This window comes from Malaclemys terrapin, chromosome 13 (assembly GCF_027887155.1).
Source record: "Malaclemys terrapin pileata isolate rMalTer1 chromosome 13, rMalTer1.hap1, whole genome shotgun sequence".
Lineage (NCBI taxonomy): Eukaryota > Metazoa > Chordata > Testudines > Emydidae > Malaclemys > Malaclemys terrapin.
Window position 1 is genome coordinate 10629648 of NC_071517.1, and position 18067 is coordinate 10647714.

General features: G+C 39.5%; 1 protein-coding gene across 6 annotated transcripts in view; it reads right to left on the minus strand.

The window, feature by feature from the left end:
• STXBP4 (syntaxin binding protein 4) overlaps nt 1-18067 on the minus strand; it is a 123503-nt gene that overhangs the window by 19964 nt on the left and 85472 nt on the right. For all 6 annotated transcript variants that reach the window (XM_054047033.1, XM_054047032.1, XM_054047034.1 and 3 more), the window contains one exon: nt 6986-7043. In XM_054047033.1, the coding sequence (XP_053903008.1) occupies nt 6986-7043 (58 nt within the window). The remainder of the gene's footprint in view (nt 1-6985; nt 7044-18067) is intronic.

An 18067-nucleotide genomic window follows, 5' to 3' on the forward strand; every position in this document is an offset into this window, starting at 1 on the left:
ATGTTTTATTCATGTCAGTTATTCATATAAGTGGGTTTCACTGTAGTATGTAACACAAGCCAGCTGGTTTACTTCTTTTAAACTCTGATTTTTCATGCACTTCAGACTGTTTCACCCCCCTTCAAAGATATTTATAGAAATTTCACAGCAAGCTACCTCAATCTTATGTGATATTCAGCTCCTGTCCTGGAGTGTGTTTATTGTATGAGATTCACAAGAGATAGAATTAAGAGCCCCAACTACCTGACAGCCAAATAAAGTATCTTGCATGTGAAGCAGCTTATTAATTAAAAAATAATTATCTTTAGCAAACTGTAAAATCTTAATTCAAACATAGTCATTGCAGTTTCTGTTCACTCCACAGCTTAACGACATGTTAAGAAGATGACGGAATTCAAATTTAAGGTGAGTTTACATGTGGCAACATTTGGGGAATTACAACGGTCATGACAACCAAACCACGTTTCAATGCCTGGTTGTACCCACTGGAGTGGTAAAATAGCTCTGAGTACCTCAGGTCTTTGGCTGTTCTAAATACCAAAGAGAAAGAAAGGATTGAAATTCACAGCCAAACAGTACAAGAGGGCTACAGAATTAGTGCTAGTGCTCTAAGTACCAAGCATAATCCCTATTTAAACATACAACAATTAGATTAAATCCTACTGAACAGGATCAGATGATTAGAAGCACCTCAGGGTATGTTCCTTCCAGAAAAGGATACCTTTTAACCTTATGTAAACTCTTCTGGAAACTTTACCACACTTTGTTAGAGGTAGGGGACTTCTGTGGCACTTGCTTCTTGCTGTGAAAAGTTAACTTGCAGATTGGCTTTACACAAAGGGCTTCACCGTTCTCTTATAAGGCTGTCCTGCAAAGAGCCAGTTTTGGACAGGCTTGCACTCCGTGCAAGCTCCTTGGAGCCAATGATGTAAGCAAAGTCTGACTTTGTCCACAAGAAACAATATCCAATTACATCTGGAGCAAGAACCTTTGCACCACTTTAATCCCGGGGGTGGGGAGAGCTCTCGAGAGCGAGAGGTCTCAGACAGTGGTCATGCAGGGGAACTCTGCACTCTTTCCCTTCACATATCAAGGAGGGTGTCTCTATGCTCATCTTGCAAAGGCTGATGTGGACAATGGAGTCTGGGATATGCCCCACGGGGTTGTGATGACAGAGATCCAGAGGCCCTAGCATCCTGGGTAAGGACTGTACTAAGAAACAGCTGCCATTGCTGATTTCTAGATAAGGATTGGAAGTGTGGAAAACCTCATGAGAAAGCCTGTTCTTGTGAGATTTCCAGCCCAAATTTGCACACTCACCAGGTGAGGCTGGTATGGAAAGCAGCCGAACAGCTGAGGCTTTTTCTCTGCTGAACTCCCGCCACGGGAGGTTCATCCTCTACTGATCTGCACCTTATTGCCACGTCAGCAAAAGGAGCTTCAAAGTGCAGCTCTCCACAGAATCCTCTCAAGCATATTCAGCAGGTCCAGCATTCCATTGAGGCAGCAGGATAAATGAGAAACTGCATTTGTGACTTTCTACTGGTCACAGAACCCACATGAAAAGAAATTAGATGAACAGTGAAATGTGACATTTCTTCCACTTATTTTGTTGCTATTATGGATATTTAAGCAACCATGGATTTTGCCAACTGTTCCAGCTGTTGTCATTTCCTTGGGCCTCAGGTTCGGCTTTTCAGTCACACTGGTATAAATGCAGGATAACAAGACTGTAGCAAGTGGAGCAAGGGCCTCAGATTTACACAGAACAGAACCTAGCTTATCGCAAGGTAAAAAGCACTTCAGCCTGACCGACCGAGCAAACCAACCAACTCTTTTATAGGCCAAACGGGGCAATACCCTATTTTCAATGTTTCACGTAAAAATCAATTTACGTACGTCTTCACCAAATGAGTCTTTTACTTTATCGGTTTTATTTGCGGAAACTGCAGAGGATGTAAAATTGTATTGGAAAACACTACTTGTTTTAATTTCCTAAGTTATTTCTTTACAACATTCCTTGGTATACATCTCCTGCAGTAACCGACATCAGTCTGAAAATAATCAGCATATTAAACACAATGGCTCAAGCAGACCTTGAGTGCTGCAGCATATATGATATGTTCTGAATCACTGTCAGAATACTGTGTCAGCTCTAATATACCTAGCTGCAGGCACCAGCGATGCGTTAAAGACAGCATAGCAGTAAGAAAAAAAAAGTTCCTGCTTTTGCTGGCTGGCACAGAAACTTAAATACACTACTTTACATATGCCTTCCACAATGGTCCTGGGGAAAATCAATTTCACCCCACTGCAGAGGCCTCACTCACCGCCCTCTTCATCTCCTATGTGCCTTTGTGGAAGTCCTCTCCACAAGCAAAATAATGTGTGCCTAATCACTCATAGGAATTGAACAATTTACCAGATTAGGCAGCTAGCAGAAGCAGCACATGATTAAGATTCACCGGTTATTAATTTAACAATGTACTGAATGGGCACCAACCATACTTTTAGCTGACTGTTCTCCTAACTGGTAAGAGGCAAGATCATGTTGCTGTGTGAATGAGCCCTTAATATTAACACAGCTGTGTTTCACCCACCTGATGGGAGAATAATATGATAACTTAAATCACTTCCTGACAAAGTCTGACACACACACACACACACACACACACACACACACTAAACTGTTTGCTTTTCCTAGATTTTTCCAGTAGGATCAGAGAACTCAGCTAAAACATAATCTTGCTCTCACTCACTGAGAAATCAAGTGGAAAGGCTTCTACTGACCTTTCCGATCACAAGGAGGCATCTCAGCTGATTAGCTCAGGAAGGCAAGGGAAATACAACACAACTTGCCCCCATATGCCCGTTTCTAGATAAGATAGTTCATACGTGAACAGCAACCTCGACAGGCTTAGGTAGAATAACAAATTTCTATCCAGCGTCAATGAAAAGTTTATAAATATGAACAAAATGCGATGGATAGGGAATTGCAAGTCTAAGTCCAACTAAAGCTGGCTTCGACTGTGTTTGAGATTTGAATCCAGCGTGTACACAATACCGGTTCAAAAGCGTTGATCTGAATTGTGCAACTCTCACTCAGATTGGGGAACATTTACTCATACTAGTTGTCAGTGGGTGCGGAGAATGAGTAAGTGGTAATTACCACGAATAAGGGTTGCACAGGTGGGGCCACTATGCTTTGCACAGTAAATAAATGGATTCTATCCCAGTATGATGAATATAGTAAGAATACTGGGCTTGATCCTGTCAGGTACTAAGCACTCTGGCCCTGACCCAGCAGAGCACTTAAGTATGTACTTAACTTTAGGCACATGAATAGTTCCATTATACAATGGGCCTACTCATGGGCTTAACGTTAACCACATGCTTAAGTGCTCGGCTGGATCAGGACCAGAGTCCTTAGCACTTTGCAGATACACAGTATTTTCTCATTTGGGTCAGGATTAAGAGCAATTTGCCTGTCCTATAAAATAACAGGTACAGAACTGAACTGTGGATGAATAGGAATGAGGACATCACACAACTTTATGTTCATGTCACTGCCCATTTGAACTCCCTCAGAAGTAACACTTCAATTTTCAAGACCACTCTAGTCTAAAAGAAGGTGAACTGGATCCTGTTCCGTGAGGCTGCTTTGTGCCACTCCAGCAACACACAGGAGCCTGAGAGCCAACGTAACTGATGACACAGAGACTCTTCTAGGCAAGGGAATCTGGAGGCACTATCTCCTGCTCGGATACCTAGGAACCTTCACTGATCCTAAGGTTTCTTTACCTTAAAACAAATTACATGCATCAGTATCTCACTTCGTGCAGGTAGTGAATAGATAAAACTGAGTTTTTACTTTGGGGGGCAAATGTTGCTCCCATTAAAATCAATGAAACTCTGGCTACTAACTTCAGCAGAAGCAGGATCAGATCTTAATTCAGGTAGGTCAACAATAAAATATTCATAGACACAAGCAGCATATTACACGTTGCTCTCCAAAGGGCATATCTGACACGTGACTGTTCCCTGCTGTTTGACTTTACAGCATTTTAGAGAATAATGAAAATAAAGTTGTAAGGGATACCTGATATTAACTAAATAAACAGTTACTAGAAATGGGCCTGGAGATGTAAAGTTTGCATCTAAAACTGGATCCAAGGTCTTACAGAGTGCAGGGGTATTTGGATGCTCGGTTCTCATTCAGACTCAACATAACATTAACTCAACTGTTTCATAATAATGCTAACTTTGCTTGCTAGTGTCTTCCACCGAAGGATCTCAAAACACTTTGCAAACATAAATCAAACTCACAAACCCCTGCTGGCAGGCAAGAAGGTCTTAAATAATCAGCCTTAACATGATCTTTCACAACAAAAAGCAGACCTTTATATATTAGGATACAAACAACAAGATAAAGCCCACTTTAACATCAGTGGAAATCTTTCCATTAACATCGATGGGCTTTGGCTCAGGTTCAGACGGTTTATAATCATGTTGGTAACCTAGATCTATAAGGTATTTTGTGATTCTTTGTCTGTGCCATGCAACTGTATATGTATCACACTGGATACTTTCGCCTTAAGTTTAAAGATATTATCACCTTTCCTTCACTTGTTGAAAATATTGCACTTGCACTACTAACTTTTTTCTTTTAGTCTTTCAGAAAAAAATTATTAAGGAAATCCTTTAATTAAGAAAACCCCAAGAGCACATGACAAAAAGGGCCTGATCTTAGTGCTTTGTATTTTCTAGTCTTCCCCCTGAGGGTGACTACTTTTAAAGCTTTGTAGAGCTTGTCATTGTAATTTATACCGCGTTTTATTGTAATGTCTCAATGTCACCGCTCCTCTAGTCTTGGGAGGGTTGTCTGAAAATTCATTCAATTGCAGGTGACATTGGGTCATACAGATTTTTCCTTAATCTTATTTTTGGTGACATAAGAAGTTTGTTTGCTAATATAACATCTACGCTATACTGCACATGCTGAAATGAAGATGCATTATTGACTAACATAATGAATAGATTTAACTAACCAGTAATCACCAGGAGCACAGTTTTTTTTCCCCAATCTCCTCTCATCTTTGATAACACTAATACAATGGAGATGACAAGCACCTTGGCCGTTGAGACAATGGTAGTTATACTATACACAGAGCAGAACATGATAGTGAGGAGACAGCCATATATGTATTTTTCTTAAAATAATAGAAATTGAATCAGATTATTTCTTTTTCTTTGGCTTAAAATACTCGAGATGCATACAGACAGCAGAAGTTTTTCGTATAGCTAAAATATTTGCATTGACAAGCACTGAAATGCACAAAGAATATGACAAAAGATCTTGGTAACCGGCCCAATTTCGATGGCAATATTCACTGAGTAAGGGTAGGCTAACCTAAAGGCAGTGAAAATTTGACTTGTCAGAACTTAGTGATTTTAAGTTAGCGACCCTACGATTAACATCTTAAGTGTAAAGCTTAGCAAGTAATAACTTCTCTTTTAAATCAATGGGCGGAAACTTAGGAGTCTCTTGCTTACTTTAGAATTATGATGAAATGCCTACCACTCTGCTCCTTCAATCCATTACAATAAAAAGAACAACTTAATTCCAGATACAAAGCTGGCTACAAAGTCCATTTTCTACAAAACAAGAACATGACTTTCTGCCACACCAAGGATGGTTTTAGATATAGTCTGAATGGGCAGCTACAGAGGGTAATCACATTGTAAAAGACATTCTGCTGGGACTAGTTACAAAGAGAAATTAACATGTTAGTCCTTTTCCTGGTGCAGTTTTCTGGGTGAAAAGATTGCAGATGGAAGTTGATTAGGTTTAGTCAGTGTCTGTCAGCATCTAGGCTCTTTAACACTTGTCTGGATACAAAGAAAAACTGATTAGTTTTGCACCAAGCTAGCCAGTACTCCTTCACAACCAGTTCTTGACGAAGCACACGATACAGAAGGTAACTGACTGGTCTACACAGTGGATCGAAGCCTTGACACACAAAAGAGATTGCAGAAGAAACTGATTAGCATCCTATTCATTTTCCTCTGCTTTCTGCACGTGCAAAGCTATCTGACCTTATAGAAACGGTGATGGGTACCAATATGCATAGACGACATAGGACAAAATGATAAAGGAAGACAAAAAGAGCAAAAAGGGAGGGGAGAGGGGAAAAAAGAATAGAAATGCTAAAGAGGAAACCATAAAAAGAGATGAAAAAAATGTATTACTGGGAGGTGCTCAGATACTATCTGCTCAGAATAGAAAAAAATGATGAACAGACACCAAACTGTGTCCCTGAGTTGTCTGGCTGGCTGCCCAGGAAAAACTGCAGACAGTACAAAGGATTCTGGGATTTTGCTTAAGTAATCTATGGGGCACAGGTGCCATATCCCAGATTCAACAAAGGTGTCAGTGCATCTAGAGAGCCCTAAGGTTTCTGTATTACTATGGGAAGAACTCCTAGGGTCGGAGCCAGAGTTACATCTCCCAAATCACTGAGTACTGTCTGATGTTTCCCCAGCACTGAGGCTCCCAACCAGTTTTAAGACTGATTTTTTCATTTTAGCATTTGAATGTTCAGGCCCATGGACTTTTTAGGGGTTGGGATTTTCCCATCCCTATTGGCAACATTGAAAGGATCAAAGACTTTTGAAGTAACCAAAACAAGATGAGGTTGGAAGTTAGTCACCTGACTACCAGTGAATTTCAATAGGATTTGGGTACCTAATTCCCTTAGAATTCTTTGAAAAGCCCAGTCTCATTATATAAGTTTGTCCCTAAGAAAATCTATAAATGATGTCACTAACAAGCTATATATAAGAGAGATGATGTTTCTTGTCGTGTTACTGATTTAAAAGTTCCTCCTAGAAAGTTTAGAGCTTTTTTACCCCCTGATTATTTGAATCTCTATCATCCTCCAGATGTGATAGAAACTGCTTACATAGCTTTGATGCCAGTACTCACTTGATAAAGTACTTGATTCCATCTGCTGTGTAAGCTTCTTCCCATCCATAAGGTAAGCCTAAAATGAAATAAAGAAATAAAATTACTCTCAAAGCTCGGAAGACACCAAGAAATTACATTTTCGTATTGTAATGATTAGAATACTATAGCCTTCAATCAGGGCATACAAATATGACTTTCAAAAGCCTGTTATTGTTATTTATTATTATAAAAAAACCTAATACTTATGTCCAATGAAGTGTAATGGTTTTAAACTATGTCACAAAAGTATTACCCGTTAGCCAAAACCTTAATCATTATTAGTCTTATTTGCAAGTAAACTGATAGTCTGGTAGAATTTTAGGGTCTGATTCTTAACAGGCTTGAACTTTGTGTTATCCCCTACACCTAGGCAAAGACTGTGTAAAAACAACGACTCTGATTTGCTAGTGTTTTCCACATACTTTGCACAGGTGTAAATGACTCCAGCAGGCAAGAAGCTGAGCAGAATCAGGCTTTTTGTGGCCTTTACAACCCTGAATGTAACTCCTTGGAAATTTACTTGCAAACCTTTCTGAGACACTAAGAGCTAGCTTCAGAGAAAATGTATAGATGTTTCCATGCTAAGTACAATTTACAAAGTGCTACACAGGGTTTTCAGATGCGCGATGTCTACTAAAGTCAATGGGAGTCACGGACTTAATGCCATAGGACTTAACATAGCGAAAGAAAACTTCTGAGAAGATGGAGTTGTTATATATAGTAACTAAGCTACCTGCTCTTTTCTCCACAGGTAATTATTAGAAGCACTACTTTCTGAGACAGAACCTTGGCTATACACACTGGGTTTTATTTTGAATGTGACCTTGTGTGAAAGACTGTTGAAGTGGTGGCACTGGGTGATATGATTCAGGAAAGCCTTTCAACTTGACTTTTACCTGTGTTTGCTAGGCTTCTCTTTTTCTCTTTGAAAATTCAGTGGAAAAAGGATAAGTTAAGAAAAAAAATGTCATAGGAGTAGAGGATGTGGATTAAAGCCAGGATCACGCTCTTAGACGGTGAAAAATGCTGGAGAAAGTAGCAAAAGTCAGTATGCAAAGGTGATCCTGCATTTGAGCAGTAGTTTATAATAACTTAGATAAATCAAAGTGTAAGGACCTGAGAAACAACCCTTTGGAGACTGGAGGCATACAGACATGCATGTATATTGTTCTGTGTGTGCTTTAATTTGGAAGGCATCTGGAATCTTAGTGAGCTAGGAGTTTAAATGGGGAAAAACAAAAACAACCCTATAGAGGGCTACTGATGCATGACAACCTCCAGAATCTGACTCCCATAAAGGAGAGGGGGAAGAGAAGACTGTATTAAGTTATTAATGTGTTGCCAGTGAATTTATCAACTATTGTGAGAGGGAGTAGATTCAGTCCTTCTGTGATGATCTGAATACTATAAATTGGTTGGAAATGTGTACATATTATTATATTATGCATATAAAATTTGTACGTATTAATCTTCCAAATTTTCTTTGAGAATAGTTTATTACACATATTATAGCTTGCAAGGAGGAATAAAGATGAAATTCCAACCTCTCTCTATTGTCTATTGCTAATCCCTGAACTGACAGTAAAAGGTAGGTAGAAAGAAATAGCTTTCAGAAATGAATGCGTTTGTGTGCCACTCCGTTCTTTAAGCTCTCTCAAGGGCTCGCCCCAGAAACAACTATGTGTTTTCATCTTATGAATAATGCTCTGCTAAGGGGACATTCCATTCCTATCTTCCACAAATCAAATTCCATTCTAAGGACTGGATCTTCTCTTCTGTTGTTGATTTAGTAAAACAGAGATGGAATCCGTCAAATAAAATCAACAGAAGCTTGTGTTAACTTACAGTATGGCTGGCTTTTCCGCTTGCTTTTCTCTCCACATATTTCGGTTCCTAGAAACTGTGCTTCAGGCTAAATATTTTTTCCTTACTTCTAATGGTCAGGGCTCATGAACACATCTCACATATCTTCCCATTTCATTTTTCCCATTTCTAACTACAAGTGTTGTTAAGCTCTAGAATAGGCTTCCAAAGGAGGTTGTGAAATCCCCATCACTGAAGGTTTTTAAGAACAGGTTGGACAAACACCTGTCAGGGATGCTCTAGGTTTACTTGGTCCTGTCTCTGTGCAGGGACTGGACTTGACAACTTTTCGAGGTCCCTAGTAGCCTGACATTTCTATGATTAATGATAAGATATTAATTTGATCCAACGGTGTTAGAGAACAATCTCATTCACATCCTATCAGCCAGTTAGACAACTATTGCACAGTTGATAAAGATCGGTATCAAAAAGATACAAAACCTATAAACTCAATGAAAAAAAAAACTTTTTGGGAGTGTGGGATGCGGAGAGAGATCTGGATTTGTCAGACCATCTGACAGTGATAAATTTTAAAGTCTTTTATTACCATTTGTAAATTATGAATGTTACATCTAACATTCTCCAATTCACCTTACTCTAATACTGGCCTGGGAATAGCTTGCTGAAGTCAAGTACTCAAAAACAGCAAATTTAAATATATTAATAGCAACTGCTCAACTAGCCGATTTATCTAGTGACATATTAATAATCTGAATAGTACATGTGATTACGCTAGTCATCACAGATTGCAGCAGCCCTTTGTTTTCCTAATTTACAAAATGAAGAAATCCACATTTAGACCAAACTCTTGACTACATTAGTATATGCACTAAAGTTCTTCAGCAGTTAGTGGGAGTTGCATGCATCTACCCAAGGACTGAATTTGGCCCTCTGAATCTCAAAGATTGGTAAAGATGTCGCCTCATAAAATACTTGTTTATTTTTAGAGAAATGTATAACTTTCAGTGATAATTCTAATGTTCTGAAAAACACCTTTGGACAACTACTGGAAGAGAATATACAATTCTATTAGTGATAAAATATTGATATGGTAATTTCAGATAAAAGCTTTTCAGACTGTAAGATCATAGACAATCTTCATTGCTCTGAACAGTTATTAAAATCAGAAGGGAAATGCTCAGCTGACATTCATTTTTATTCAAGCAGGAATTTAGTGGTGGAAGAAAGAAACAAACACACTACACTGAATATGAGCAATAAAACACCTTCTCTTGCTTAGCTGATGGAAATCAAATGTGTCTAATTATACACAAATAGCTGAAGTCAACAGAGCTTGCCGAGTGTACTTAAAAATACTATTGCTATATTTTAAGGGAAGAGCAGAATGCAAATTAACTACCATATTGTTTCTGTCGCCAAACAGAGTTGCTCTCCTTCTGAGATACATGGCATAAGAAATTCAAGCATTTGTTAACAACAGGTTAAGGAATATTAAACCGTATTAGCAATTAAAAATACCCCAACCCTTATGTCATTGTAAATGTGTGCGGATTACAAACATACACACTGAGGCAGCTTCTGCTCTGTTACCCCAGTGAAAATCCAGAGTACTTCCAGTAGCTACAATTAGGTGCCAGTACCAGTGCAGCTATACCAACTGCTGGCCACTGACTGCTGAATTGGGACTATCTCTGAGTGAAGATAAGCCCTATGTTAGTGACTGTAAATTCCTTAAGGTCCTGGGGTGAAAGATGCCAGCGAAGTCCAAAGTATTATTAATTACTACTATTATTTTTGGGACTTGTTTTCACTACCGTGCAGCAGCAGCGCCGATGCAGCACGTCTGGCGAAGATGTGCTATGTCGACGGGAGAGCACTCTCCCATCGACATAATTATTCTACCTCAACGAGAGGCGGAAGCTATGTTGGCAGGAGAGTGTCTCCCGCCAACATAACGCGGTGTAGACACTGCTTTAAGTGGATGTAACTTATGTCACTCGGAGGTGTGTGTGTGTGTGTTTTTCCACATCCTTGAGTGATGTAAGTTACATCGACTTAAGCGGTAGTGTAGACAAACCCTTAGACTTTAGAGGAAAAAAAAATCAAATATTAACATGCTATAATAGGAGGGTAAAGTACATCATGTAAGCATTTTTAGATTGCCATCAATACTTTAGCTTGCATTGTCTTTTAAAGTACCAGGTATTTGTGAAACAGTTGCCAGTTTCAACACGCAGTTCTGGGAAGGATGAGTCTAAGAGCGTAGTAATATTTCCAACAAAGCTGTGCATAGCTGGTGGCGAGTGGTATACCTAAACTCTGCCAGTAAATTGTTCAATAAAATATAAGCTGTCAGATAGATGCAGAATACTTAAAGCAGAGAGAAATGTAAAGCCAGAGAGTCTCAACTTATTCTGAACAAACATGGAGCTTTGCTGGGTCTATTTGGCAATTAATATTTCCTTCTGGAACTGCATTTAAGAAACCAATTGTTTGAGAATTATTTCTTGTGGTTTTTCATTTACACTGCTTTGTATTGAAGTGCTGCTTGCTTTCCAGTGGAGGTATGATAACAGTGTAGTAAGCAGCACTTTTTTATATCTTTTCTAAAGTTTTTTTTCAGACTGAAATATCTGGAACTAAAAGTGGAAACAACCCGGAACATCAGATTTCGGCGAAACATAGAAACTTGCCTCCTTCACAGGGAAAGCTGCAAAGACCACATCATATCAGTGCTCCTCACCCTCCACAGGCTTGCATCTTCCTTAGGCTGCCAATTTCAGGCCCTCACCAGCTACACCAGAAACAGCATCTCACTGAGACAACTGTGGTTCTCTGGGACCATGTAGCTAGCAGTGCCTGAACTCTTGAGAACAGCTATAAGGCACACTCTATACTGGGAGATTTCTTCAAACGTATGTGCTATTCTGTGCTGAATTAAAGAATTTTGGGGCCCTGTGCACTATGGCAATTGAGGGCTCCCCCATCCTCCCTGCCCATGGAGGGGAGTAGGAGGCCCCAGGGGTATGTGCTGTACAGTGAACCTACCTCACACTTACCCTGCAACATTTCCTGTCCTGCAGATTGGCCTGGCTCCCTGCTCCACCCCTTTGGCTCTCACCACAGCATGCAGATGGGGCCCTCCACATGATGGCCCTCCACATGATGCTCCTCTCCTTTCTTTGCCCCAAATTGGTTGTGTGTGTGTGTGTGTGTGTGTGTGTATGGGGGTGGTGTTTGTTTTTTCCCGCTGAAAAGGGGGCAGTGTAAAAATGCACCAAGTGTGCATTGGTTAATCTGTGACTGGTAATATTCACAGTCACGACATTTTTTGTGATTTTTTCCTTTAAGTCTGTGAATTGCAAACTGTCAATATCTGCTGTTCAAATGGCAGATGACTTTTTGTGATTGGTCAGGGAAGTTGCACACAACTGTTTGTGTTTCTGATTGGATAAACGTGTAAGCCCTTTTGGCATATATATTCATCAGACATGTCAAACCTGTGAAAAAAACGCAGAAATCGGGCTTGTTTTTGGCTTAACTGGCTTGTAGCTTGTTGCTTCTTTTTTTTTTTGATTGGCTCCCGGCAAGCAGGGGAAAGGGGGGAGAGAGAGAGTCAGGGGTGCACAGTGGGCCCACAACAGTCCCAGACTGCATGCTGGGGGAATCTAGTCACGTAGATTGTTGGGGTTCTTAGGAAATGGCTTATTTTGAAATAGCATTAGCTTGATTTTTGGCTTATTGTGAAAGTAGGGGTGCTTATTTACCGTGTGAAAGTTGGCAACTGTGATATTCATATATGGAAATTTAAAATGCGATTTTTGAGTGTACTTCCATGGGTGAATTTGAAATTTTCTTTTGGTTAAAGCTGTCAGTCTTGTCAAAATGGAGGGGGAGAGGGGAAGCTGGAAGGCAGGGAACACATTCTGTATCGCAGAGTAGCAGGAAAATGAAGTGAAATCTGAATAATCCATAACTGGAGAAACCTAAACATGTATTCCGTACACACTAATCCTTAATCTGAGCTCCTAAACTACAAGTCTCATTTGTCCTGTTCTCTCATGTTCCCTTGATTGCTGTCTCTATCTTGGAATTCAGTAGTCTCCTTTCCTTAGTGGATCCACTTCTCTTGTCACATTCTATTGTGCTATCCACCCACTTCCATCACTGTCAGTGCACAGCCTCACTGACGCATGTGACTGTTAAATATAAGTTTAATTAAAAAGCATTTATTGGCAACTAATCAAAATGACTGGGTCTAAAATTAGAATTGAGCAGAAATTGACTGAGATTTTAACAGTAATAGCATTAAATGATATGCCTTGCTCTCTAAGTAAAGCCTTCCTTTCATGCCTGGAGCCTGGAGTGACATTAAATTCAGTGCCTAGGGCTGGAGTGACCACCTACACTGAAAAGATACAGGCTGTCATTGGAGTTCATTTCATGCCCAGCACACAGCTTAATGGATAATATCAGTTTTTGTTGTTTTTCATTTGATACAAGAATGCATCATTTTAAAATGCACAAACACAAAATATCCCTGGAGGCTATTTAAAAACTCCTGTAGCTGCATCTAAAGGGTCAATAAGGGTGTGATTTACATGTAGACATGCTTTTTCCAATAACGTATTTTTAAAATTATGTCAAAGGTGCTTAGAGTCCAGGAGACACGCTTTAATTTTTTTTTTTTTTGCTTATAAATCTAAAAAAAATAAAAACAGTGTCTGCATTACGATTTCATTCCAGACACAAATGTCTCAGCATAGGTACCTCCCAATTTAATTAAAAGGGTCAAACTAAATACTAATAGCAGTCAGGGATGTGAGAAAAAACCCTCATTAATGTTCACTTATTTATGTTTTACACTATTGTGTAAAATTCAGTCCTGTGCAGAGAGTTAGCACAGCATCTATGACTCATTTAAATTCCATGTAAGGCCTCCTCCTTGTGCCTAAGACATTGGCACTTTCCTTCTCCAAATCCCTCTTTAAAACATATTACTTTTAAAGCTTTCCTATTTTGCTCCCCTCAACCAGCTTTCTTTAACTGCTTTGCCTCTGAACTATCATACATGTGCATCATATAGGTCTGAGTGACAGTCCTTAGTGTCTGACTCTTACCTACTCAAAAAAAGGTGAAAAAAGTGACATGTGAAGTAAATGGCAGAAGGAACATACAATCCTTTTTATCCAAAATGAGCACTGAATGCCTTAGAGAGAGAGCAACTTTCTTGCTTCCTCAGGCCATGGCTAAACCAGGTGGGCAGGATATTCCTGGAAGAATGATCTTGTTGTTAAGGCAGTGGCCTGGGACTAATGAGATCTGGGTTCAAGTCCTGCCTCTGCTATAGGCTTCCTATGTGACTGGACAATTCATAGTTTCTGTGCCTCATCTCCCTCTCTGCACAATGCAGATAATACTTCCTTTCTCCTACCCTGGGTATATCTTGTTTATCTAGATTGTACACTCACTGGGGCAGGGACTCTCCTACTATATTCTGTAGAGCACCTAGCACAAAGGGACCCTGATCTCAGCTGGGGCCCCCTAGGCACTAGCACAATATAAATTAATAACAAGGACAGCGTAGGAAGCTTGCATTGCTGAGTTTATGGACTGTGAATTTCTGTTTCCATAGTTACCAAGAACAAGCACAGCTTTCAGAGGAAGTTTCATGAAGTCGGTCAAATTTTGCTACAGTAAGGACAGAATAAAAACTGAATAAAATCCTCAGGATTTGACCTTAGGCTTTTAAAAGTCTGTTCTTTAATAAACTCTTCTACCAGAATGTTGAAAAGGCAGCTAACCGATCTGTACTAATCTTATTAGCTCATCTGCATTTTAAGGTATAATAACTTCACGTACATGGAGTTCATTATTAAAATGTTTTGATTAAAAACTCAGTACAGACAATGCCTGCTCAATGGCTGACTCATCTTTCGTATTAGAGGGAGCTGAATGGAGAGGGAATAAATGGGTTTCTAGAGGTGACAATACAGAGATTTGAAATCTAGGTCACAATCAAGAACACTCCCATCACACATGGGATTTAAATACTGAATTTTCTTTTCCTTGCTGTGAAACAAGAGGAAAAACAACCACGTTTAAACATCAATAAATTAGTGTATACGTAATTTAAATTAGGCAACGCCTTGATTAGCTTAATATGAAACGATTCTGTTTATCTATATCTTTGACCATTTATCCAGGTTCCCTACTTTGTGCATCCCTAACAGAATTTATTTCTGAATCTCAGAGGGCAAATCAGATGTATGGGCCCTGATGCCCAGCTCCTGTGGGAATACCCAGGGGAACAATCTGGTACAAAAAGAAAGGGGAAAAAAATAACATATGACGCTCTCCAAAATCATTCAGCTGAGAGGCTGTTATTGCTTTCCCCCTCAACTCCCCAACCCACACACACACGGAATGAGCCCTAGTTCTGACCCAAAATCAATAGTAGCTCAGGAAAGTCTTAGAGTACCAGAACCACTTGGAGGTGGGGGCTCACACATATGGAATAATTCTTGTCCCCCCGCTCTAATCCCTGGCAGTGCCACTTAACCTTACTGCAGCTGCTTCCTCCCTCCCATTCCATAAAGACTAAAACAGATTCAAACATGACGGTTCACTCGGGTGATCTGGACTATGATATGGTCTGTGGTCTGTAGTATTGGGAGTCAAATAGCCTATCCCTCTATAGGAAAGAGATGGGAGAGAAGAATCCTAACCTCCATGGAAGAATTTGGAGGAAACTCTAGGAGGGGAACCTTGGAAAGTTTCCCTCCCCCCTTCTCCCATGGAGTCCTCTTGTGGGAAAGTACAATCTGGCTCTGGCTAACCCCAATTAGCTTATGAGACCTGTTGGGATCAAAGCTTGAAGTTGATATGGTGACAGGGTATTACTTGAGCTTTGTTTTTGTTAACTTTCATATGAATGTATTGAATTTACCTAGAAGTTTCTATTGCTTCCAATTTCCAAAGCACATATGAGCCTTACATTGAGAGAAGCAATTAATTAGAACCTCCCTGTATTTCAAACAACCCCATGTCCTTCCATTCCCAATTCCCTATTTTAAAATCAATCAAAATCCTGGCCAAAAATAAAAGGTTTTACACTGTGTCCTGAAGCTCAACAAACAAGTACCGTGGAAAAAAAGAACAAAAAGCCCTGTGAAAGTTTATTTGCCACCTACCACCCCTCCAAACATCACTGGATCCAATACTCATCCAGGTAGAAATCAGGCACAACTCCCTCTGGTTTCATTGGCCTTGCTTATTCTAAGGCTGGATTAAGCAATTACATCCACTGCTTTGAAAACACAGGGGCATTGGGGAAAATAAGTTTTCTTAGCACATTCAGCTGTTTTTGAACCATGATGATGCTACAGTTGTTCTAATTTGATGTTTAAGAGGAAGTTACTCACCTTGTGCAGTAATGATAGTTCTTCGAGATGTGTCCCTCTATGGGTGCTCCACAACCCACCCTCCTCCCCCCTATTTCAGAGGGCTCCATAAGGGACTCTGCAATAAAGAAGGAACTGAGGGAGGGAGGGAGGGTTCGCCTGCGCCGTGCTAGATAGCCTCGAGGCAGACCATGAGGGAGGGAGAGTGCATGTGTGGGCTGAACTGACTTTGCTATCTAAAATCTCCAATTAGAGGCGCAGGGACACTTACACTGAAGCGCTACAACCCACCCTGTTACCACAGGTGGAGCTGCATTGATGGTAGCAAAACAGTGCAACAATTACTAAAATTTGCCCGACTAGACAACACCATAGAGACACCAAATCAGGTTTTATCCTGTGATGTGTGATGAGCATCACAGCATAGCTTGAATAATCTATCACTGTGTTTGTACTGAACATCCACCACCTTAATTAGGATCTGGCCCAATTCTCAAGATGTGAGTCAGTATTAACCCAATGAGCACTTAACTTCCCATAAATATTTAACTGAAGTCTTGGTTCAACAATCAGACATGCAAAAACATGCTTGTAGTTTCTATGCTATCTCCTTATAAAAATACAGATAATATGCTTGAATTTATCCTGAAGACCAAAGAAACTACTGTTTTTAATCTCTAATGTTATGGTGGTTCGACTTGTAATTTTGAGTTCTTTATTTTTCTATAAATAAAAAAGTAGAGGCTGTTCCCCTCTGGCTTTGTTGTTGTGACCTGGTGTCCAGTGTACCTAATGAATATGAACACGGTATCAATTATGTATGCAAATTAGTAGCAAAAGACACAAAGTTTAAGTATGTTAGCTCAAAATATAAAATTGTTATTAATTTATTAACTGCCTTTACTCACATGCCTCAGTAAGCCCTGGTTATATTATAGACAAAAAATAAACATGATTTAAAATGTGATTAAAAGGCTTAATTTATTCCATTTACAAAAAAAGAGAAAAATTATGCACTCGGAAACACTGGTGGAAACCTGAAGTAACTTGATTTCAGTGAAGTTACTCCAGATCTCCAGTGGAATAACTGCAATCAGAATTTGACCTGAATTATTAAAGAAGATTCATTTAAAATTTTATTTTAAAATGTAATTATTCTGTCCTTTCTAAATGAAAGAGATTGTAGATCTTTAAGGTGACACACATCGCTGGAAAAATCATTATGGCTAATGCCATTAAAAATCACTGGAGCTACCCTGATTTACACCAACTGAGGATCTAGCCTTGAATTTTCAGCTTCCATCTAGGATGACACAATCATTCTGAAAGGATAGACTGTTCTTCATCACAATTTTACTGTTTGTAGATTGTTTTCTATTATGCTGTACAGTGCCCCAGGGTTGAGGAGGTGGTTTTATAAATAACATTATTCTTTTCAGTTTAAGGCAGCAATTCAATGATGCCTACATTTCATGGACATAAGGAGCCTGATTCTCCTCTCACACCCATTTTATACCAGGGCAACTCAAATGAAATAAATAGAGTTATTCTTGATTTACACCAGTATAAGTGTGTGAGGAGAATCAAACCCAAAGTTTGAATTTAACTCCTAACGAGCATTATTTTGCTACATCAGCTAGCTTTAATCATTAACTCTGCGCTACTATCACAGCAGTACGGAAGTGTGGATCCATTGTTGATTAAGACAAAAATTACCTAAGTACTATTGCTCACTTAAATCAATTCTTGAACAATTTACAATTATATACAATTTAATATTTTACTTGATTTTCTATGAAGCACTGCTCTCATAGTAATCACAGGCCTATGGGGA